The 25,145-nt window shown below is 35.4% G+C and overlaps 1 protein-coding gene across 2 annotated transcripts in view; it reads right to left on the reverse strand.

Moving 5' to 3' along the window:
* Positions 1–25,145, reverse strand: part of AGTPBP1 (ATP/GTP binding carboxypeptidase 1) — a 158,104-nt gene that overhangs the window by 20,787 nt on the left and 112,172 nt on the right. For both annotated transcript variants that reach the window (XM_028122253.2, XM_028122254.2), the window contains exons 18-23: positions 11,438–11,525; positions 7,978–8,122; positions 5,071–5,224; positions 3,759–3,939; positions 1,745–1,874; positions 573–704 (exon numbers count right to left, since the gene is read on the reverse strand). In XM_028122253.2, coding sequence (XP_027978054.1) covers positions 573–704; positions 1,745–1,874; positions 3,759–3,939; positions 5,071–5,224; positions 7,978–8,122; positions 11,438–11,525 — 830 coding nt within the window. The remainder of the gene's footprint in view (positions 1–572; positions 705–1,744; positions 1,875–3,758; positions 3,940–5,070; positions 5,225–7,977; positions 8,123–11,437; positions 11,526–25,145) is intronic.

Raw genomic sequence — 25,145 nt, forward strand, 5'->3', positions numbered from 1 at the left:
CTAATCATTTTATTTATTTGGGAAAGGGGAAGAAGAAAGAGGACACCAAAAAGAAAATGTGCCTTTGAATTTCTGCTCACAGCAGTGGGACGCTACTAAAACTCTTTTGGGAAAATAACCTGGGGTGCTTTGTTTGAGCACAAATACAGTAGGAAAGCCACTGTGCCCGAATGGAGAGCACCCAGGATGTGAAGCAGTAAGATCTTTCAGTCCTGGGCATACCTCAAAACACACCCAGACGTGTGGAAACATGGTATGTAACAGATGGCTTTATAAATTGGCACAGGAAGGATGTACTGTTTAATAAATGGTGCTGAGACAACTGGCTATATACGGGAAAACTAAAATTAGATCCCCAACCCTCATACAAAAATAAATTCCCAATAGATTAAAAATCTAAATGTGAAAAGCAAAAATTTTAGAATGGTTAACTTGAAAAAATCTGAAACAAGAAAAAAATGGCAAAATGGCAACACTTGCTGAGTCTGAGTAGTTCGTGTATGTTAAATTATTTTCTGTAGTGCTATGCACATTTGAACTCCAAAAACTCCAGACTTATCTGTAATAATTACCCTGTATCCTACATCTTCCACAACATCACATGAAGTTGCATTATCGTTGGTATGCCATACGGTCTCTTTGATGCTGCATCCATACATAAATACATTCTTCTTTCGGGAATGGCCATGATAATCACAATAAACCTTGAAAACACAATATATTTTAAAAATTAAAAAACTTCAAATTCATATAGTGCCAAATAAAGCTAGTTAATACCAAGACAATAAATAGGTGTGTTTCTTTGCCCTTTATATTATAACTGAGCCATCATTTAACAAGAAGAAGTAATAAAAGTAGTAATATCTAGTTCTGGAAAGGATCTGTGATTAATTCCAGAATGGCTAAATCCTTTCCAGGGCCTGCATCAAGCCATGACTTCCACTCTTTCTTATGTATCTACTGTTCATCATTTAAAAAATAATAAATTCAATTATAGGTCAAATCTACAGCAGCAATCATCACTGATCCAAGGGTTGTTAAAACATTTACCTAATTTGAAAGAACATGAAAATGCTCTCATGAAAAACACTATTTAAAAAAGGGTATGGTTTCAATTCAATTTTTAAGAGCATCATTTTTAAAGTGAAAAATAAAGAACAGGCTTGCATGTCAATGCTGCTCCTTCTCTAAAGTTTTCCCATCTTTCCCAAAGGAAGATTACCTCATTTAAACCATAATATAATGGGAACATTCTACACAAAAACTTTCTGCAGAAAACAGCATATATACACAGTTTGGTAGTCTACCACTATGCCTATGCCACCTTTCATATGTATACTGGAGACTTACCTGATTCAGCGTTGACTAAAGAACTCAGAAATAAGCTTCTACTAGTTTGAGAATTTGGAAGATACATCCTGTTACCTTAGTGTTGTTCGAACAGTGAAGTTAAATACCTAAAATTTACACCCAGAGTTACAAATATTCATAAACAAAAAAATAAAGAGCTCATGGGAACTATAAAAGTTAAACCTGATGAAATAATATGGATACACTGTATTAATTTGACATCATAATACACTGATATTATGTAATTGATAACAGAAGTAATTGATAATAGAAGGTATTTTAAAGAAATTACTTTTTAAATTAACATTTAACTTTTATAACCAGAAAATGGTTATAAAATGAGTCATTAATTAACAATATCATTTCTTTGACTAGACAGAGTACAAATACTTACCAGTGGTAAATGTTTCACAGCTGCCAGGTATTGTAGCAGTCCCTTAGCATGGTAAATTGTAGGATGTAAATCTGGATTTGGACTTTGCCATTGTCGATTCAGATCCTCTCCACTTAAAGAACAGCGGTGACTACACATATGTAAACACAACCGCAAACATTAGTACTGATAAACTCTTACATATATTTAATTTTATGATTCTATTCCAGTAACTATTTCCTGTAAATACACTAGTCACTAAATAAACACTTATTAAGTATTTGCTTTGTGTAAAATCTTGTGTTACATGCATTTAACTGTGGTGTTTTCAGATATTTAGGCCAACATTTTCAAGCTACTGAAAAAAAAAAATACTTAGGGGCACCTGGGTGGCTGTCTGTTGAGCTTCTGACTCTTCATTTCGGCTCAGGTCAGGATCTCAGGGTCCTAAGGTCGAGCCTGGCGTAGGGCTCTGAGCTCAGCGGGGAGTCTACTTGAGATTCTCTCCCTCTCCCCCTGCCCCTCTCTCCACCCTGTGTGCACACATACTCTTTCTCTCAAATCAATAAATAATAAATAAATAAAATCTTAAAAAAAGGAAAAAACTAATTCTCAATTCTGGGGTCTTATTCCAGGCTCTATAAAATTTATTAATGGTCACATTTTCCATTCTGACTACATAATAATCATTTGTTATATACTAACATCCTGTACTTTGATTGTATTAGTTATTATGTAAAAGTGCTATCTGGGGGAGGCACCTGGGTGGCTCAGTTGGTTAAGCATCTGACTCTTGATCTTAGCTTGGGTGTTGATCTCGGGGCTTTGAGTTCTGGCCCTGCGTTGGGCTCCAGGCTGGTCATGGAGCCTACTTAAAAAAAAAAGAAAGAAAAAGAAAAAAGAAAGTGCTATCTGAGCTGGGCCCTCCTAAAAAAGAGAAGTATATGAAAAGTTTACATTCTTTTTTTATTTTTTTTAAAGATTTTATTTATTTATTTGAGAGAGAGAGAATGAGAGATAGCACGAGAGGGAAGAGGTCAGTGGGAGAAGCAGACTCCCCGCCGAGCGGGGAGCCCAATGTGGGACTCGATCCCGGGACTCCAGGACCATGACCTGAGCCGAAGGCAGTCAACTGAGCCACCCAGGCGCCCGAAAAGTTTACATTCTTGCAAAAATTCAAATATATTTTCATTTAATTGCAAGTATTAAGTATTAAAGCAACTGAGCAAAAATTTAAGCAAACTACCAAAGGTGGTAACAGAAATATAAACACAATTTTAACTGGTCAATATTCTTCTAAATTAAAACCAGTCATAAAAATCTCATTTTAATTTCATAACATACTACCTAAAAGGAAATTATTCTGGCTTTTTCATTCAAAAATTTCCTAAAATATGAGAAATACCCATTCTACCTTTATTGAATAAATAAAATATGGTATCCTCAGCTTTGCAGATGCTCGTGACAGCAAGACCAAATTCCCATCTTTCAGAAACAGAGACCTTTCCTAATTCCCGCAAAAAATAAACTGCACTAACTGTAAGCCATCTCCACTTAAAAAGAAGTTATCTTCTAGTATTTGCAGTCTAAAGAATTCTTTCTGTCAAAACTACACCTCTTCCTATAAGGAAGAGGTCAGCAGGTAGAGCCAATCTGTATTAGTGGAAAGAGATCCCAGAAGTTTCTCTTAGAACAACCCAAGATCATGCCACTGACAAACAAACAAAAATATAAGAGGATATGTTAAAAATCTTTCTCATATCCTGACAATGATTTTTTCTAAAACAATTCAAGCAAGACACATTTTATGAAATCATATTCTCATGGAATACAGAATTTCTCAAAATATACAGATATATAAAAATGTATTTTCCTTTAAAAATTTATCTTAGATGAATTCCCCACCAACAATTTCTTTGTTCTAGAAAAATCACTCAATTTGTTTTCCAAATTAAGCTGGATGCTATGATTTTGACCAGTTTATTCAAGACAGCCACATCGTTTATAGCATTTCTATAACATTTGCTTCACTTACTTTCCATTGATGACACCATCTGGATTTAGCATAGGGACAATTTTAAAAATATAGGATTCTCGTAGGCTCTGGGCAGTAGGGTTATTACTCATGAGGTACTCCAATGTTCCCTTCATTACCCAACTTGCATTAGTTTCTCCAGGATGTACCCGAGCAGATAAGAAAACATAAGGGCGATTTCCTAAAGTACACATAAAATCTCAAATTAAAATGAACAGCTACTAAGAGTCTGTGTGATGTCTGACTTTGGGGATTTAGAAATATTTCTATTCAATTGTGAATTCTGATATAAATTCATAGCAACACTCCCTGTGCACCTACTATATACAAGAGTGGCACTAGGCCCTATAGAGAAAACAGATAAAACCCATATAGGCCATGTCCTAAAGAAATTCATAGTATGAACATAACACATAACACAATAAATAGTATTTGAGTCACTTATTTACTTCTCAATAATTAATCTGACATATAAAACTAGGTCTTTTATATAATAGTGCTTTTTATAAAGAACAAGTAGTTGGGGAAGCTTTATATATAAATTTATTTTTCATAAAGTCATGGGGGAAAATATCATTTTACCCCTGTTTTATAGTTGCTATGATAAGCAGAGATACAATAAGATATATCTGTTCAGAGATTTACAAAGAAAAATTTTTCAGCATACATTTAGATATATAGGTCTACAATATAACCACTCAGCTCACCTGCTCATATTTTCATGCATAGCAAGCTTTCTCTTTCCTGAAAATACTTTACCTTCTTATCAAAATTGGAGTTTTTTAATTTTTTCTATTACAGCTGTACATCTGAGACAACTTTAAAAATATAAATGGCAGGGAAAACCAAGTAGCTATTCAGTGCTAGCATCAAAGCATTTGATAGGTTTCTGGTGGTTTTATTTATAAATAAAATTATTTTATTAGTTTAATAAACTAATCTTAATAAAATTAGCTTATTGTAAATTTTTAATAAAATCAGTTTATTGTACATTTTTAATTGTGAAATTTAAATTTTAAACACTTAAAATTTAAACATCTTGTTGTATTATACTTTGGGTAGGACTTCTAAGGATAAGAACTACAGAATATTCATATTGAGAGAGACCTCAGAGATAATCTCACACAACTCCCCCATTTTTGAAATGAGGAAAATGCGGCCCAGAAGTAGGCCGAGGGCTAGGCAGTAATAGGACCAAGACTAGAACCCAAGACTTCTAATGCCTATTCCTATACTGTTGCTCTTACAAAATATATATGAAGCAAAGGAAAATAAGAATAATTGGTATTTTGAGTGAAGAAGACAGACTTACTGAATTGACAGATATGTTCATAATAATTAGACTCTGGCATTGCTGTTATAGTCACCAAGGGACAGGTGTTTCCAGACAGGGTTTCACATAACACATCTTTTCGAAAGTAGATTTGCTGAGGATTGTGTGCTGATTCCAATTTTTGAAGATGCATCTTGATAAAAATTTAAAAGCAAAGTATACAGTCATTTAAAAACTCCCTAGGATAATTAGGAATAAATGCATCCAGATCTCCACATAACGAAAAGTAAATCAGATTCCTCATTCCTTCTCTGAAACCCTCAGGGAGCCAGAGGTAGTTTAAACATCAGTTCTTTGAGGCAGCTGAGAAAGGGGATAGATATGGTGCATATGCCATTAATTCTGCAATACCCCAGTGGGGCCAGCAGCAGCCTGTAATAAGTACATTACTGTTTCTGCAGCAAAACATACGAGGAGTCACTCAAAGTGGAATCAATATTCTAAATAAGTTCACATCAATTCAGGCCAGGCTTTGCTGCCAAATGGGCTATGAGAAAGCTTTTGGTTTTCAAAGCTTTCTGAATTTTCAAACTGTAAGTGACTATAGACCTGCAGAATGAAATATGTAGCACAAATTTTTTTAACAACTTTTCCTGATTTCAAGATTAATACAGGTTCATTGTAAAATGTCTAGAAGACACAGAAAGTACAAAGAAAAAATTGAGAACACCCATAACTGCATCACCTAGATTACTACTAACAAATGCCAATGTAACCTGCTTTTATCACTTAATAATTTATACACACACATTCATAATAACGAACACTATATCCTATCACTCAACACATGAAATACGTGTTTTTTGAAAACACAAGTTTTAATGTTTTTAGTACATGGTTATACCACACATAATTGTTCAATTCCTTATTTTAAGATACTTAGTTGGTTTCCAAAGTTTTGCCTATGTCTGTTCACATAATCACAATTTACTATGTGGCTGCTATTTCTGTGCGGGAAACTGTACCCGACACTGGGGATGTTAACAGTGAATGAATAGACCCTACCTTTGGGAAAATACAGAGTGCTGTGAGAGCCTGTGATCAGGGGCGGGGAGCCTAGCTGCATCTGGACAGTGAGAAAAGGTCTCCTAAAATAAGTCATTCAAACTGAGATCCAAAGGATGAGTGAGGAGGGTAGAGGGGAGTGCTGGAGGCAGAAGGAAAGTATATGAGAAGACCAGGATGAAAGCAAAGAAAGAGGAAGGGCATCTTAAAGAACCAACCCAAGATGCCCTGCAGCCAGCCCAGGAAGGGTGAGAAACAATTAACAGCGACTGAAGGGCCTCACAGGCCATTCTTTCACAAGATACAGCATATATATGTATGGCTGGTAACTGAGATAGAAAAGTGACATGTGGATAACCTTAACAAAAAATAAACAGGCATATATTTTACTGTGAATTAATACCACAAATATTAACTTAGGATGAGGACAAACTTTAAAGAGTTAAAGTCCATTTAAAGATAAATATTAAAGGGCGCCTGGGTGGCTCAGTTGGTTAAGCAACTGCCTTCGGCTCAGGTCATGATCCTGGAGTCCCAGGAACGAGTCCTACATCGGGCTCCTTGCTCAGCAGGGAGTCTGCTTCTCCCTCTGACCCTCTTCCCTCTTGTGCTCTCTATCGCTCATTCTCTCTCTCTCAAATAAATAAATAAAATCTTAAAAAAAAAAGAATTAATCCATTAAAAAAAAAGATAAATATTAAGTATGTAAATAGTTTAAACAGTACATGGATATGGCAAAAATTGTGAAAAATAGTAGAGAAATGATGATATGAACCATGGTAAGAATCTCAGACTTCATAAAAATGGCAAGAGAAATCACTAAGGAGCTTTTAAGAAGGAGATTTATGGGATCAGATCTTCCCATCAAGGAGCCCTCTTGCTATCATGTGGGGGAAAGACTGATGAAGAGGAAAGGGATAGAAGTGAATTCTAGAACACCAGTGAGAAGAAGTGGCGGAAGTCCAGAGGAGAGGCAGCAGTAATGCCTACAAAGGTCATGGTAGTGGCATTGGAAAAAAGGGGGGGAATTTAAAATGTATTAAAAAGGTAACGTCAGTAAAGAACAATAATATACAACCCTGTGAATAACAACACTGTATATTCTGATGCTATGTTATTTGGCACAGAAAGATAACTGGTAATACCTTTATTGTAAGTTGTAACCTTTATTAAAATAAAGTCAGCCACATTCAGTGTTCTTAGCCTCGTTATCTCTTCAGTTCAGTAGAGTATGTTTTTCTCTCCTTTTCCCCTAATAATCTGGAAGCTTGTTTCTAAATCACAGTGTTCCAATTTCTTTCTGGGTAAACTGATCATACCTCTATGATCCTTGATCATTAGGACAGACATTCTGAACTGAGAAAAAAATCTACCACAGTAATTACTCAAATTCATTTTTCAGTTTTGTTTTACAATGCAAATACTCAAATACCTCAAAAGAACCCACACAAAACAATGCTTTATATCCTAAATTCTAAAGAATCTGGACCTAGAACTTCACATCAAACCGCTAAAAGAAATGAATTCCCTACATATTTTTCTATTGTTAGATTTTCTATGAGCTTCAATGCCTCTCATTAAAACAAGTGGAAATCTCATCTAGTTAAAATGTGTAAATCATGGAGAACTATAGATTTCTACACAAAGATGGAGAATAAAAACCTCTTCAAATTTCTTTGGTATTTCTACTAAATAAAAATAAAGACTACATTCCCATTTCACTCCTTTTAATGTTTTCAACAAGTATTGTACTATTTTCTAAAATATTCAGCAATTTTTTCTCATCTTATTAATATATTTCATTAAAACCATTTTTTTCCAATTCTCTGACACATGTATATAGCACAATAACAGCCATAATACAACTTAATGAGTTCTCACCTGTAAAGTTGAATATGTGTATGGATAATGATAAGCAAAGTAGCAAACATCATCTTTATGTGGAAAATTGACAGTGAATGTAATTGTATAGTAGGATTTTCCCTTTTGCCCACCTGCAGCAACTGAACTTCTTGAGAAGTGATTTCTGCAATAGAAAAGCACAAAACATGTTTATTTCTTCCACACAAAAGTTCTGATTTTCCTTACCACTTTTTACACAGAACTTCAGGGGGGAAAAAACCCACACAGTTTATAAAAAGTTTAGCTTAAATATTTTATAAAAATTAGAGTTGGTACTAATGCAACAGTTAATTGCTATCAGCCAACATTAGTTTTCACCTCTGGATTTACTATTAAATGGAGCTGAGACTCTACACATCAAAAAAAGTTTAGAACCTAGTTCCTTGTTAGCCACACACATTACTGGATCTCAGCAATTATCATCAATAACTGCTACCACCACTAGACGAAAGGCTAATGGCTGCCTTTCAAGTGGATGGATCAGAGGACAATAACTAAATTCACTATTAATCTTAAGATTACAAAAAAAGAAATAACCAGACGTGATGTGTTTCCTGATATGACGCAAGAGGAATTCACTGCACCATCTATGAAGTATTCTTGCCAAAAATCAAACCTGAAGTTGATCAAGCTTCTACATCTAACTACTACTTTATAGGAAATCGGTGAGATAGAAGAATTAATTATTACCACAGGGATGCAACCAGCAAAACCCAAAATGTGGAAAATCTTGCATGACAGATGACCCAGTTTCTTCAACAAATAAAGGAGAAATAATAGGAAAAAAAAAAGGGAAACCTACATATTAAAGGAGATTTAAGGGACATAGCAACAAAAATCAAATGCAATGTGTGGCCTTGGTTGGTCGGGTTAAAACAATCCAACTATAAAACAACACTTATGAGGGGTGCCTGAGTGGCTCAGTCTGATAAGCATCTGCCTTCGGCTCAGGTCACGATCTCGGGGTCCTGGGATGGAGCCCCATGTCAGGCTCCCCGCTGAGCAGGGAGGTAGCTTCTCCCTCTCCCTCTGCCTTTCCCCCCTGCTCGTGCTCTCTCTCTCTCATGCTCTCTGTATCTCTCTCTAAAATAAATAAATAAAATCTTAAGGAAAAAAAACACTTATGAGACAGCTGGGGAAGTCTGAACAATGGATATTTTATCATATTAAGGAATTTTCTTAGGTGTGATAATAGCATTATGGTTAGACTGTCTTTAAAAATCTCTAAAAGACAAAGATCTTTGAAGTATTTATTGATAAATATGATACCTAGAAATGCTTTTAAAAATTCAGTGTAGAGGTAGGAGTGAAAGTATTCCTAAAACAAGCTAAACACGTGTTGATAATTGTTGAAACTGGGTGATGAATAGATGTGGTCTCATTATCCTATTACCTGCTCTTGTAAATGTCTGAAGATTTCCCTAATAAACTGTTTTTAAAACTACACATTACTTTCCAGACTTTAAATATCACTGACATTTGATGGCCTAACAGGGCTTTGTCTATCAACCTAATTTCTAAAATTTCAAATCATCTTATATTATTTAAGTCATGAACTGAAGAAAATACATGACCAACAGTTTATTTACTTGCACACACATACACATGCATGGTATTTTCAAACTGGTATTATCTTCATTAACGTAGCCACCATATCTTGCATACTCAATGACAAGGTGCTATGGGTTGAGGAAAACACAAAATAAGTTCCAGAACTTTTGGCCAACTCTTTCCCCCCCCAAGATTAACATCTAATTGGAGAGGTATTGATAATACCACATTACAGCTATATGGTAGTCTGTAAGTTATATTCTCTCATAGACTGGTGGAAGTAGTTTTATTCTCATTGTGCAGATGAGACAAAGAAGCATCAGAAGACTTGGCTGACATGAAAAGTTAAGACAGATGCAAAGACAGATTTTAATCCTATCTGGATTTCCAGCTTCAGGAAAGCAACTAGCATAGTTTGTTACACAGAAAATAGTTAATAAACGTCTGTCGAATTGACCTGAATTCCAGTTCCAGGTCTGGAAGTAGCCAAAAGAAGAAATAAAAACAAAACTAAACAAACAAAACTCCTTGCCATCACCCCCTACACAAAACAGAACCACCACCTGTCATGTTATGACCATTCACTTTACAATGTGAAAAAGAAAAGCATTCATTGATTGACGATTTCTATTCCAACTTTAAGAGAAAGAGATAAATAAGAATATTTTTATGTTAGCCTACCACTAAAAGAAATACGAAATGTATTCAGGCACAGATGAATTGCATACCATCTTACATTTCTATTCCTCACTTACTACTTATTTTGCTATTCCAAGTAGGGGGGAAACCTGCTGAGATGAATTCTAGGAAACACGGACTTTCTCTAGAAAGTAATAGCACTTAAGAACTAGGTTTTTCCAAAGTCATGTCTTAAACCAATAAAAAGTTTAATTTCAGAAGTCTTCTGATTAAAAAAGGAACATTAGAGCTAGTTAAACACAATATAAAAACCCAAAATCCACTGAACAAAAATGTCAGAATTAAGATTAATAACAGAGAAAAGACAGGGATGTCAAATGCATTTGGTGGAGGAAGTTATCTAGAAACATATTACATGCAGAAACAGTAAAAACAGGAAGCAAGGTATATGATAATCCCAGATTACTTAGATGTGAGGCTAAAGAATAATCCAATCATTCCAAAGAAGCAATAAATGATTGCAAGCACTTATTTCTGACTGATAAGTAGATGGCCTATTTGAGGTCACGGTGAACTGTATAGGCTGCTATAATGTAACTTTGGAATATATCTCCACGTAAAATATCGTGGAAATTCAAATCAAGTAAATATTTGCATGCAAAAGAGAAAAGATAAGAACTGTACTTAATATCATCAAAACAAAAAGGCACATTATTTCCTAGAATTCCCAACTTTAGTTTTATTTAATGAAGTTTCCAGAGCCTTAAAGCTAAAAAAGTTGAGGACACATAGCTATCTAAGTGGTGAAGATAAGATTTGGACTAAGTCTGTCTTTAAGACACATTTTGTTTCCACTAAATATACCACCTCAATAAATCTCAAATTTTATTTTATTTTTTTTAAGATTTTATTTATTTATTTGAGAGAGAGAATGAGAGCCAGAGAGCACGAGAGGGAAGAGGGTCAGAGGGAGAAGCAGACCCCCCGCTGAGCAGGGAGCCTGATGTGGGACTCGATCCCAGGACCCCAGGATCATGACCTGAGCCGAAGGCAGTTGCTTAACCAACTGAGCCACCCAGGCGCCCTAAATCTCAAATTTTAAAGGACTCTGCTAGAGGTAACAGTAAAGCATATCACCACAGTTCAAATAATGCAATAATGACTCCACTTTCTAATCTTCAAATTTAAACAGAATGAAGTTAAGATCTCCTTCTGTCAGCTGATGTCCTATTATTCTTAGAATACTTACTTATAGTAACAAATGTCGGTTCCCACACGAATCCACCATGGTCTGGCGTTTAATGCTTCCTGAACCGAATACATGAGTGGTTGCATACCTTTGACAGAGAGATAGGAAAAATAGGGGGAAAAAATCGTTTCAGAGTTTCTGAGTTACAAATTAGTCATGCCATTATAGAAAGCATCAAATGTTCAGGAAAGCTAAAAGAAAATACATTTCAGTTTTTAGTATGTATAAAAAAATATGAGATATTTCTTTAAAATCTCCTCTAAGTCGATCAATGATACGTTTTTAATCCCAGTTTACCTAAAATGGGATTACAACTCTAATGAGTGAAAAGCTATTAAACTTTATTAACTGATCTCTATATGAGATCAAATAAAAATAATAAGTAAAATGTACTCCTTGGAACAAGTGAGAGTCAAAAAATATATAAAGAAATAGTATATAATCACACTTCTAACTCTCCATGGATTCCCATCTACACTGAGGTTAAGGAGGAAAATGTCATGAAAATGTCAAGATTGTTTTCTTTTTAAACTTCTCCATACAAATATGTGCTTATAGTGGGGAGGAGGTGGAGAGACTATTAACAAAAATAGGATTAAATATATAGCGCATTTTGTTAGGCAGTTTCAGAAATATACTCTACAAATGAACTTTAATATTATCTTATCCAATTTCATAAAATAGTACACTCGATTCTAACTGGAATTAATGAAATTCCTATGTTAATTTTAGAAATGTTGACAATTTTTATTGAGATCTAATTTGACTTTCCTAAAGATAGAATCATTTTCTTCATTTTCTTGCTACAGAACCATTTTGTTAAATTTAGCTCTGAGTATTTTTATTAGTCTTTAGTAGTCTCTTGGATTTTCTACATATGAAAATCATATAATCTGTAATTCAAAGTATTTCACCTCCTCTTTCAGTGTTTATATCAGTTATTTCATTTTCTACTTTTATTGTATTAGAGAAATCAAACAACCTCAAAAGTGATTCCAAATACAGTGGTAAGAAGACCAACAACTCTGTCTTGTTTTACATTTTAATCAAAATGTTTTGCCATTCAATGCAACATTTGCCAACTTTTTTGCATATCAACTGTATCTTTTTTAATAAAAAGAGCTAACGCTGAATAATTTCTATGTGCCAGACACTGCTCTTAGTATTTTTACGCATGTTAATTCATTAAATCCTCACAACAACCCTCTGTGACAGGTGCTATGATTACTCCCATAACTAGAGTAGTTTTTTTCATAATTCTTATTGCACTTAAGTATTTTAATTATTTTATCGTCAGCATTCACTAATAGAATCACACGGCTTTTCTCCTTTAATCTGTTGACGCAGTAAATTATGGTGATAGGTTTCCTACTGTGAACTATCCTTGCATTCCAAAAAAATGCTATTCTTTCACTCGTATATAATTATATTAGCTAAAATCTCATTTAGAGTTTCTGCAACTAAAAATTGGCCCTTTTTAAAAAAATTACCTTTGCCAAGTTTTGGTATAAGATTACACTAGCTTCAGAAAAATATACTGAGAAACTACCCATTATTTATTGGAATAAATAAAAGTATAGCCTATCTCTTAAAAAAATATAATTCAGCTGAAATGCCATCTAAATAAGGTGACTAATAAATACATTTTTTAAAGATTTTATTTATTTATTTGAGAGAGAGAGAGAGAAGAGCATAAGCACTGGGAGGAGGAGCAGAGGGAGAGAGAGAAGCAGACTGCCCGCTGAGCAGGGAGCCAGATGCAGGGCCTGATCCCAGCAACCTGAGATCATGACATGAGCCGAAGGCAGATACTTAACCGACTGAGCCACCCAGGCACCCCAAATACATTTTTATTTTCCTTTTCAAAAGTTATAGTCTGGGGCGCCTGGGTGGCTGAGTCGGTTAAGCGACTGTCTTCGGCTCAGGTCATGATCCTGGAGTCCTTGGATCGAGTCCCGTACCGGGCTCCCTGCTCAGCGGGGAGTCTGTTTCTCCCTCTGACCCTCCCCACTCTCATGTGCTTTTTCTCTCTCATTCTCTCCCTCTCTCAAATAAATAAATAAAATCTTTAAAAAAAAAGTTATAGTCTGTTCAGAATCTCTATTTTTTATTAATCAATTCTGGCATGTTTTGTTTTATTTCTACCATTATATTCAGCATTTTTAAAAATTCATTCTCTTCCTTTTGGTTTATTTTCTTGTTTTTCTACTGTCTTGAGTACTTAGTTCACTTACTTTCAGTCTTTTTTATTTTAAATAATGCAAGTTATTAAAGGCTTTCAATTTCCCTCTAGCTACCAGTTTAGTTATGTCCCGTAAGTCTATAAAGTGTCCTCTTTTGAAGTACTTCCTACATCAGAACTGTCCAGTTGAACTCTACCAGAATGGAGATGTTCTGTATCTACAATCTCCAAGGTGGCAGCAACGTGTAGCTATTAAGAACAGGAGATGGGCCCAGTGCCACTAAAATAACAGAATTTTTAACTTTAAATTAACTTAAATTTAAATAGCCACACAACCGTGCCACACACAGCAAGGTTCCAGTGATTTGAAACACCAATTTTAAATTTTCAGATTTTTTATTTTAGGAAGAACTTTATATTTCCAAGTACCCAGTTTTTGTGTCCAGTTGATTTCCACTAATACTCTGAATTACAATGAAATCTGTAAAATCTGAGTTTTTTAAATCACCAATAAGTTGTGCCTGTAACAAAATATACCAAGTTTTAAATGTTTCATGAACATAAGGAAGATACCTTCTTGCACTCCCTCTTGCACTCTCTAAAGCAGAATGTAAAATGTGAAAAACAACAGTACTTATATTCTGATTCTGTAAGTATAGTTCACTGCATGCCAGCCCCCCCCCCAAATAAAGTATTTCCAGGGTGAAGTTCAAATGGATTCTTTCACACACTTTATCAAATACTCCAACTCATGTGACATTTTGTTTCATTCACATTTGTAGCGTGACTTTTTTACAATTCTTCTGTTTTATCCTTCCATGGGAGAAGATACTTAGGACTTCTGCCCCATGTCCCTAACATTTCTCAGTTTCATAATCATATTATATCATACCATTTCTTGGGACCATTTCAAATTTTTTTAAGGCATAATTTCAGGATCCCACTAACTTCCCATTCTAATTTGGATGAGTTGCTTTCTAGAAATGCTCCTCGGCTTTCATCCTGTCCTCACTGGAATCCCAGGTTAGTTCCACCATTCCTCCCATCTCAGACCTTACATCTCACTCCCAGTCAGCTGGAACACATCTTCAAATATATTCTCAAAACAGAATCCTAATGAATCCAAAAGTCAAGCTTGTTGACTATATTATTCAAATTTTCTGTATCGTTTATGTCTTCTCTTCTTGATATGTTAAATTATGAAAGGGTATTTTAAATTCTTACAATAGCTGTCTTCTAATTAAGTTGCATTTCTTGGAGCTTTTGTTTGATCTATATGGATGCTTTGTGGTTATGGTTGCTGTTGTATCATATAAAGGTCTGTGTTCTACACAGCAAAGGAAACCATAGACAAAATGAAAAGGTAACCTACCAGTTGGGAGAAAATATTTGCAAATCATGTATTCGATAAGGGGTTAATATCTAAAATATCTAAAGAACTCATACAACTCAATAGAAAAAAACAATCTGATTAAAATATGGACAGCCATAAAAAAGAAGCAAATCTTGCCATCTGCAACAACATGAATGGACCTTGAGGGCATTATGCTGAGTGAAATAAGTCAGAGAAAGAAAAATACCATACGATCTCATGTGTAGAACCTAAAAAAAAAAATCTCATAGAAAGAACAGATTGGTAAGTCAGGGAGGAAGTAGAAACAGAGGTGGGCAAAATGGATGAAAGTGGTCAAAAGACACAAACTGTGAATTATAAAATAAGGCTGGGGAATGTAATATACAGCATGATGACTACAGTTAATATATAATACTATTATTACACATCTGAAAGTTGCTAAAACAGTAGATCTTCAAAGTTCTTATCACAAGAAAAAAACTTTGTAACTGTGTGGCAACAGATGTTAACTAGACTTCTTGCGGGGATCATTTCAAATATATACAAATATTGAAGCATAATGTTATACACTGAAACTAACATAAGGTTTTACGTCAGTAACCTCAATTTAAAAAATGTTTGTGATTGGGGCACCTGGGTTGCTCAGTCAGTTAAGCTTCTGCCTTTGGCTCAGGTCATGATCCCAGGGTCCTGGGATCAAGTCCCACATCAGGCTCCCTGCTCAGTGGGGAGCCTGCTTCTCCCTCTGCCCCTTCCCCCGCTCCTGCACGTGCTCTAATAAATAAATAAAATCTCTTAAAAAAATGTTTGTGATTACTATACATCTTCAAGAACTGCAACTAGTAAATACACAGTATCTATTTGGTGCTTTTAAACCTGAATTTTTCTTTGTCTGGATGGGAATGTAAATTGGCGCTGCCACTATGGACAACATGCATGGAGGTTCTTCAAAAAATTAAGAAGGGAAATACCATATGATCCAGCAGTTCTACTTCTGGCAATAATATAAACATTTTGCTGTATTTTATTTGCATTTGGCTAGTTTATCTCTGCCTAATCACTCAACTTTTCTTTGTCATTTAATTAACACTGCCCTCCCTCCTATTGTATAACTTTTTTTTTTTTTTTAGATTTTATTTATTTATTTGACAGAGACAGACACAGCGAGAGAGGGAACACAAGCAGGGGGAGTGGGAGAGGGAGAAGCAGGCTTCCCGCGGAGCAGGGAGCCCAATGTGGGGCTCAATCCCAGGACCCTGGGACCATGACCTGAGCCGAAGGCAGACGCTCAACGACTGAGCCACCCAGGTGCCCGTAACTTTTTTTTTTTTTTAAGATTCTATTTATTTATTTGTCAGAGAGAGAGCACAAGCAGGGGAAGCTGCAGGCAGAGGGAGAAGTAGCACCCCTGCTGAGCAACGAGCGGACAGCAGGACTCAATCCCAGGACCCTGGGATGACCTGAGCCAAAAGCAGATGCTTAATCAACTGAGCCACCCAGGTGCCCCTGTATAACTTTCAATATTTGATTTCTGAGGACACTTCAGCTCGTAGTTAGTGATGACAGATATACATTTCATCTCATTTTCTTTCTACTATTTGATGTTTTTTTCTTCTTCTCTATCTTCTTACTATTACTGGCCTGGCTGCATTTCTCCACATTTTCTTTTTCTTTTTCCATTATTTGGAAGCTTTCTATTGTGTTTATCAATCCCACTTCCCATCCTCATAGTGATGATTAACTGGTATTTCTCTGATACTGTATCAATAATTAAGCAATCCCACCAAGGTAAGTTAACTTTCGCTTCTCCCATGTCACCCCCCTTAGAACATTTTTACTTTTAACACATTTTATAAATTCCAAGTGTTCTATCTTGAGATGTTTTCCTCATTTACTTTTCTCACAGAGGGTTCAGGGGTAACATATTTTCTGAATTCTACATACACAAAGATACAGTTTGTTGGCAGCGACAAACAAATGACAGATTTCGCAAAAGACATTTGGTTGTCCTCTAGCTTCCAGTGCGCCACAGGTGAGAAGTCCAACACCAATCTCATTTTTTCACATGCAGAACAACACAGTGATTAAGAGCATACAATCTGCAACCAGACTACCTGGGTCTGAATTTCAACTTCATCACCAACCAGATGCATGATCCTGGGCAGATTACTAAACCACTGATGCCCCCTTTTTCTCTTCTGTAAAATGGATTCTGTTTAATGGACGAAGAGTGTCACATGTGTTAGCACTTAGAACAAGGCCTGGCACATGGTAAATATTCAATAAATGTTAGCTGCTCTTACTATTATCATTATTTAAGTAACCAGTTCTTTTAAAGTGGAAGTATGTTAAGATTCTCTCTTTATACCTGAAATTCAAGTACTTCACTGGTACATATAACGGATTCCTATCTTCCTTATTCCTTTCTAGGATTCATAGAGCCATATCAATCTGAAACTTCAAACTCCTCCAGACAAATAAAATGCATAATAATAGCTAAGTATAAGTAAGGTTCCAGCTGAAGTCAGGGCATATTAGACTTATCTTAAGTGTTCTAATTTTATAAAAGACAAGGTATTATAGTCCTTTTTAAATGACAGTTAATTCCAGTCACAGTGGAAGGAATGATACTTGAAAATTCTGACTATAATAAAAACCATTTGAACCAAAGAGGTAGCCCTAGTAAGAATCAATCAAATGAGGTAACTCAGACTGAATAAACAATCTATTCAACCTGACATTTTGGCTATAATTGTTGTCATTAGCCACAGGATAAACCTTTAACATGCATAACAAAAATATGCTAAGAATGGTCAATCTTATCACTTGAATACAGACAATCAAAATATTAAATTGACACAATGAAGCCAACATCCAATGGCATTGGCTTCTAATAATAGCTAAGTAAAGGCCAAAGTTGTATGGAGTAGAGGCTCAATAACAGTACAGACACAAAAAAAGACAAGGTGTTTTAGGCCCTAATCATCAAATGTACTATGAATCACAGATTCATGAAATTTTCAAGTTGAAGCTATTACCCTCATTTAACAGAGAAGGGAGACAAGTAAAGTTTAAAATGGAGCTCGAATAACCTAAAGGCACCTATCACAACCTGCATATATTGTCTGGACTCAGTGACTCTACAGAGAAAAAATACATGCTTCTAATATGACTAGTATGACAGCAGAGATTTATACTAAAAATAGGAAGATCATATTGTTGGTCTGGAGGATAACGGTAGCCACTTGAACCTGAATCTCTACACACATCGTCACCACCAAAAAGTAGATAAATAAACTGAACAAGTAGCACCAATAAAACCACACATAACCCAGGTTTTTAGCATTACTAGAAGACAGAATATACCAAATTTTTTAAATTACGTGTAAGTATAAAAATGGGCAAAGACACACTAGGCAAATAGAAACAAAACAGGGGTCAAAATACTGAGATCAAAGTAGATTACAGGCCAAAAAATATTAAATGAGACAAAGAAGGAACTTTATAAAGTGACCATTCACAGTGAAGTATAATAATACCCAGTACCTATGCACCAGGGTAAGACCAACCTCCTAAGTAAAGAGGAAACTATAAGAGATACAGAAGAGAGAAACATACCATTGACAGCAGACGGACACATCACTCTCAGTACATGACAGACCAAATGAACAAAAATGAAAATATGTATAGAGAAGATTTAAAGAACATAATCAATAAGGCAAATCTTATATACAAATGTTGAACACAACAGCCTGATAACACAGACTATATATAAAATACCTAAGAGCATGTGAAATAGTCACAAAAACTGATTATAAAGTAGATGAAAAGGAAATGTCAGAAGTTCCATAAAAGAGAAGCACTACAAACAAAACTGCTTGCCACGTAATAAAACTAGAAATTAAAAACAAAATGAACACAAACAAACAGGGAGGCCACACTTGCAAGGGGGGGGGTGGGAAGAAAGACTGACTTGGGTGTCAGACCCTGAATGAGGTGAGGAGGTCACCTGCCCAAAAAGGCATCAGAAGGATTTTAACATACACTTGAACTGATCACTAAGCAAATATATTAAGGATAATGGAAGCCCAGATTCTTCATGTTGGAGGACACTGTAAATATAGGGGAAAAAACAGAATAGAGTCTGTGGAATTAAAGGTATCAGTGTGACCTCATGGAGATTGTGTGGGGATGTGTGTATATGTGCACAAAACACATACACACACACAAACATAAATATATACATACATACGGAGAAACTACTACAAACGAAAATTTCTGTATAAATATTTGTACACACAGTCCTCAGCTCTGTCTACTGAGAAGTCCAATAACAATGTGCATATTGTGCACACAGACCTTGGTTTTTAAATACCATTCACCACTAAAACAAACCAGGGCTGTTCCAAGAAATGATGGATACCAGGTTGAGGCAGGGAAAGGCAAGGTGAGCTTTGAGCACTATGTGCCAAAAATCCAGGAGGCCCACACAGAATGACAGGGATGTAGCAAAAGGACACAGAAGCCAGTACGAAAGGGATTCCATTGGCCAAACCTTGGGCAATTTGAGCATCAAAATAAATAATGACAGAAATAAATTACAACCCGTGAGTAAAACAAGAAACCAATTCTGGACTGATACTCACATGTTAAAAGTTTGATGAGGAAAAAGATATTTACATAGTTTCAAAGTACTTCCACCTAAAATACTTATTAATTCCAAAAAGAAAAAGGGTAACTTTACAATGGAAAAGCCAGACAGACTCAAACTTAATCAAGTGATAAAATGATTATCATCAATATTGGGACAAACAAAATGCTGTATTCACCAGGGTACATCACCTCTGTAATATTCCTGCCAAAGACACACCTAATTTGAATTGAATCACGAGAACATGAGACAACAACTCCAAACTGAGAACCACTCTACAGAGTAAGAGTCCTATAACTGTCAAAAATGTCAGATCATGGGGCACCTGGATGGCTCAGTCATTAAGCGTCTGCCTTCGGCTCAGGTCGTGATCCCAGGGTCCTGGGATCGAGCCCCGCATCGGGCTCCCTGCTCTGTAGGAGGCCTGCTTCTCCCTCTCCCACTCCCCCTGCTTGTGTTCTTGCTCTCGCTGTCTCTCTCTCTGTCAAATAAATAAATAAAATCTTAAAAAAAAAAAAAAGTCAGGTCATGAATGTTAAAGTCTGCAAAACTGTTCCTGACTAAAAGAGTTTTAGACACTTGACAACTAAATACCCATGGTTTGAGCTGAATCCTCTTGCACATTACTGAGAAAACAGATGAAACTCAAATGAGGGGCCTATGGATTAGAGAGGATTCACATATCAGTTATAATTTCCTGGTGTTGGGGGATATATGTTATTAGGTTTTAAAATCAGTACTTTTTTTTTTTAAGATTTTATTTATTTATTTGAGAGAAAGAGTGAGAGAGAGAGAAAGCACATGAAAGAGGGGAGGGTCAGAGGGAGAAGCAGGCTCCCCACTGAGCAGGGAGCCTGAGGCGGGACTCGATCCCGGGACTCCAGGATCATGACCTGAGCCGAAGGCAGTCGCTTAATGACTGAGCCACCCAGGCGCCCTAAAATCAGTACTTTTTAATGAAAACAACTTCACCAAAAATCTGTCACAGAATTTTGAAAGCCATTAAAACAAAAGTTTAATGAGAAAAAAAAAATGCCACTGTTTGTAGAACATATACTAAAAGTATCCTAGGGTAATGAGACATCATTTCAAATCCTCAACATCTGCATTAAGAGTGCAACTTTTATAAATTTGAAATTATTTCAAAACATTCAGAAAAAGTTGATCATAAATTGAACTAGAATCTCCTTTTTTTTGAAGATTTGTTTATTTTAGAAAAAGAGAAAGAATACATGAGTGGGGGGAGGGGCAGAAGGAAAGGAGAGAGAATCCTCAAGTAGACTCCCCGCTGAGCATGGAGGCTGATGCGGGGCTCAATCCCAGGACCCTGAGATCATGACCTGAGCCAAAATCAAGAGTTGGCCACTCAACTGACTGAGTGACCCAAGTGCCCCAAACTAGAATCTTCTTGACGTATTATTCTGTGCATGTTCATTTTACATTCCTAATGGGATCTTCTTCATAGTTCATTCATCCATTGCCTCATTCATTTAACAAATCATCCATTAAATGCCATACTGTAAGTACAGAGGTGAGCAACAGTGACACTGTCCGTGATTACTGTGGAATTTATAAACAAGTGGGGGAGGGCGGAAAGGGATTAATCAGCCACACACACAAACAACGTAAAACTGTTATGAGCACCCCAAAGGAAAAAATTACAAGGAACATTTATCAAGGGTACTAATCCAACCTGAGGAGTCAGGAAGGCTTCCTTAGTCAAGAGATAGGTCAGCTAAACTTCCAAGTATGGAATTAAGTAACATGGGGTAGGTGGGAATGCTACAGACTAGACTCCAAAATTCTATTCTGCTGCCTGGTTCCACACATGTTCAATTTACTTAAAAAAGTGGTTTAAAATGCTCATGTATCTGGGAGACATGGCTATGGGGAAGGAGGGAAGGAAAGGGAAGGGTAGTGGGGAGGAGCTAGAGACATGGAGTGCAAAAGCACCAGGGAAGAAGCTAGAAATGAAAGCTCCAAGTTACTAAAAATGCAAGACTGCCATCTAGTGGTAATTTGAACAAACCCCTTTCAAGTAATGGGAGAAACCGATTACAACAGATAACAGCATCATTATATAGTGACAGAAATTCTCAAAATTCACAAATAAGATCATTCACCTGTGAGAAAACTAAGTATTTAATCCAATCTCCTAAAAAAATTCCCAAGGAAAGGGCAATTTGAGAAACAAAAGCAATAGTAATTCTGCCCCTTTTGGGGGCATTACCAAAGAGTAAGACATCTTTGGACATATTTGCTAGAACCCAACACTTAAATACTCCCGGAACCAGAACGTCCCAATCAAAAAAAGAAAAAGAATTAATTAAAACTAATTAATATTATTTCCTGATTTCAATCATGTATGGCAATTAAACAAATTCTTCTGGCTGAACAAGTTTCCACTGCAAATATTTTTTATCATCAGTACCATTCCTGAAGTGAAGTCAAAATGAATCTAATGACAATAACATTAATTACATAGCTAGTTGCAATTTTGTACAATGTTGAATTCCAGTTTACTAAGTCCCTTCCTTCTTCTATTGGGGTTAAGACAAACCAAGATTTCCTTTATGTTGTACTAACAACAAAACTAATGACAGAGGTTCACTTAAAAAACTACATCTACCTAAAAGCTCATTTCACAGCTATAACCAACTTCCTAAATACTTACAAATACATGGAAATAAAAAGAACTCATAAGAGACCACTTCTTGTCAGAATTTGGGAGGAATCTCTAGTAAACTTAAGGCAGATGGAGCAGGACTGAGAAAAATCCAATGCAATATGCTTCATGCTCTATTCTTTTTATATACATATTTTGGATTTCCACAGCTAAAAAAAGTGTTGTACTACACCTTGAAGTCCCCTAAAGAATAACAGATAAAACAATAAAGCACAAAAATAGGAAGCATTAAAAAAAACCAAACATGTCTATTAAAAAAGAATTTTAAATAAGTTAAAATCATGTTAAAGACAAGGGTCAAACAACAAAGTCAACCTCTATTTACAAGAAACAACAGGCAAAGATATATCAAGCAAATTCAAACCAAAACAATATAAAAACAGAATTCAAGGCTAACTATACTGAGTATGACTATTATTACCATTAAACGGTACATACAAAAGGAATATGGAAAAGTTATAAACTATGTGCCAAATAATACTGCTTCAGCAGAAAAAAACATGTTTTTGTAAATGAGGAATTGACAGAAACACAATAGAGCTGAAAGACAATTTTTTTAAGTCTTAGGCAGAAAGAGAAGATAAAAAATAAATAAGGACACAGAAAACTGAAAAATGGAATTATAACACTAAACTAAAAATGTATATTAAGTTGTTGCCAGCAGAGAATATATATTATTTTCCAAGTGCCCATGAAATACAAAACTGACCAGATATTAAGCCATAAAGTTATTCCAAATCATAAATTTTATACACATATGAACAAAATGCACTAAAACTTGAAAGTAATTAGAAAAATTTTAATCAAAATAATCTAACCAACTAGGAATATAACAAATGTTTTCCTAATGATTCTTGTATCAAAAAGGGTACCAACACTACATACAATTAGAGGCAATCTACAAAATAACAAGGAGTCTTAATATTAAAATCTAGAAGGGAAGGGGATACAGAAATAAGTTATAATCAAGAGCAAACGCTTGGTCATCAAACAAAAATAAATTTAGGTGGGGGCGCCTGGGTGGCTCAGTCATTAAGCATCTGCCTTCCGCTCAGGTCATGATCCCAGTGTCCTGGGATGGAGTCCTGCATCGGGCTCCCTGCTCTGCGGGAAGCCTGCCCTGTTTCTCCCTCTCCCACTCCCCCCCCTGCTTGTATTCCCTCTCTCGCTGTCTGTCAAATAAATAAATTAAAAAAAAATCTTAAAAAAATAAATAAATTTAGGTGAACAAACTGAACGTTAAAAAGAAAAAAAAACTGCAGGGAGGAAAAGAGAAAAATTAATAAATAAAAAACTTTTAAAGGAAATAATGAATAAAACCAAGAGCTAGTTTTTTAAAATAATAAATTATATTTTGAGCACACACACAAAAGGGAAATAAGCAAAAGTAACAAGCAAGCACATATACTGCAGATATCATCTAGAAATCTATATGATTTCTAGTGAATTTTGAAAATCTAAATGTCATGTGTTTAAGAAAACATAAATTATCAAGATTGCCACAATAAGTTAGAAAACTAGCAGCACCTGTGTGGCTCAGGTGGTTAAGCCTTCGGCTCAGGTCAGTCTGCCTTCAGCTCAGGTCATGATCCTGGCATCCTGGAATCTAGCCCCACATCCGGCTCCCTGCTCAGTGGGGAGTCTGCTTCTCCCTTTCCCTCTGCCTCTCCCCCCTGCTCATGCTTACACACTCTCTCTCCCTCTCTCTCTCAAATAAATAAAATCTAAAAAAAAAAAAAAGAAATAGGAAACTAAGTCACAGATATCTGAAAAAGTTACCCAGATACTCCTTCTCCCACCCAAAAAGGGGCACACAATCAAATAGTTCTACAGGTGCATTCTTTCCAAATTTCATGAAGACCTGTAAATGCTGTTTAAACTCTCCAGAACACAGGATGGGGAAATAAAAGCTTTTCTATTTAAGTGTTCCAAGTTAGCATCAGCTTGCTTCCAAAACTGGATGAAGACAGCCTTCCAAAAAGGAAACTCTTGCCTAACTTATGACCAGTGATATAAAAAGCCTTTAAAAAAAATACTAACAAATCAAAAATAGATGTATATTAAAATATTAATTCACATGGCAAAGTGAATTTACTTCTGAAACCCGAGGATGATTTGATAGTAGGAACATTAGTACAACACATTAACAGCTCATAGTATTATATGGTCACATCATATTAATAAACGCAAAAATAAAATACTTTTGATTTTTAAAACTTAGTAAAAATAGAAATTCTTTACTATGAGAAAGAATCTGTACTCAGAAGAGCTAATGTATTTAATGTAAATACTAGCAAAATTCACATTAAAGTCAAAATAAAACAAGGATGCCCAGTGTCTCCTTTCTACTTTAATCATTCTCATGGTTATATCTAAAAGTTATGAAACAATGAAAGATACACAATATAACTATGGATAAGGAAAAATTCTAGGGACCTACCAAGAAAATCCACAGTATTAACTGAGAAACTATGAAAACTAGTAAAGTTTGGTAAGGAAGTTGATTTTCAAGTGAACATATGAAACTTGACAGCTTTCTTAATTATAAGTAATAACAAGCCTGAAAACAATAATCTCTATCATAAGAGAAACCAAAAAAAAATACATAAAATACTTAAAAGTAAATAGAAATGAACAGAACTTACAAGAAAACTAAAACACTTAGGTGAGTGCATAAAAAATGAATAAACAAACCTATACACCATGTTCCTAAGCAGTGAGACTTAATACAAAAAATTCATTTTGTCAAAAAAAAATCAATTTCTCTCAGATTATTCTAGAAGTTTCATGCAATGGAAATTTTTTGGCACTTGAAAAAACTATTTGAATACTATT

This window comes from Eumetopias jubatus, unplaced genomic scaffold (genome assembly GCF_037043125.1).
Source record: "Eumetopias jubatus isolate StellerSeaLion01/CBP00866 unplaced genomic scaffold, mEumJub1_p1.0 scaffold_15, whole genome shotgun sequence".
Classification (NCBI taxonomy): domain Eukaryota; kingdom Metazoa; phylum Chordata; class Mammalia; order Carnivora; family Otariidae; genus Eumetopias; species Eumetopias jubatus.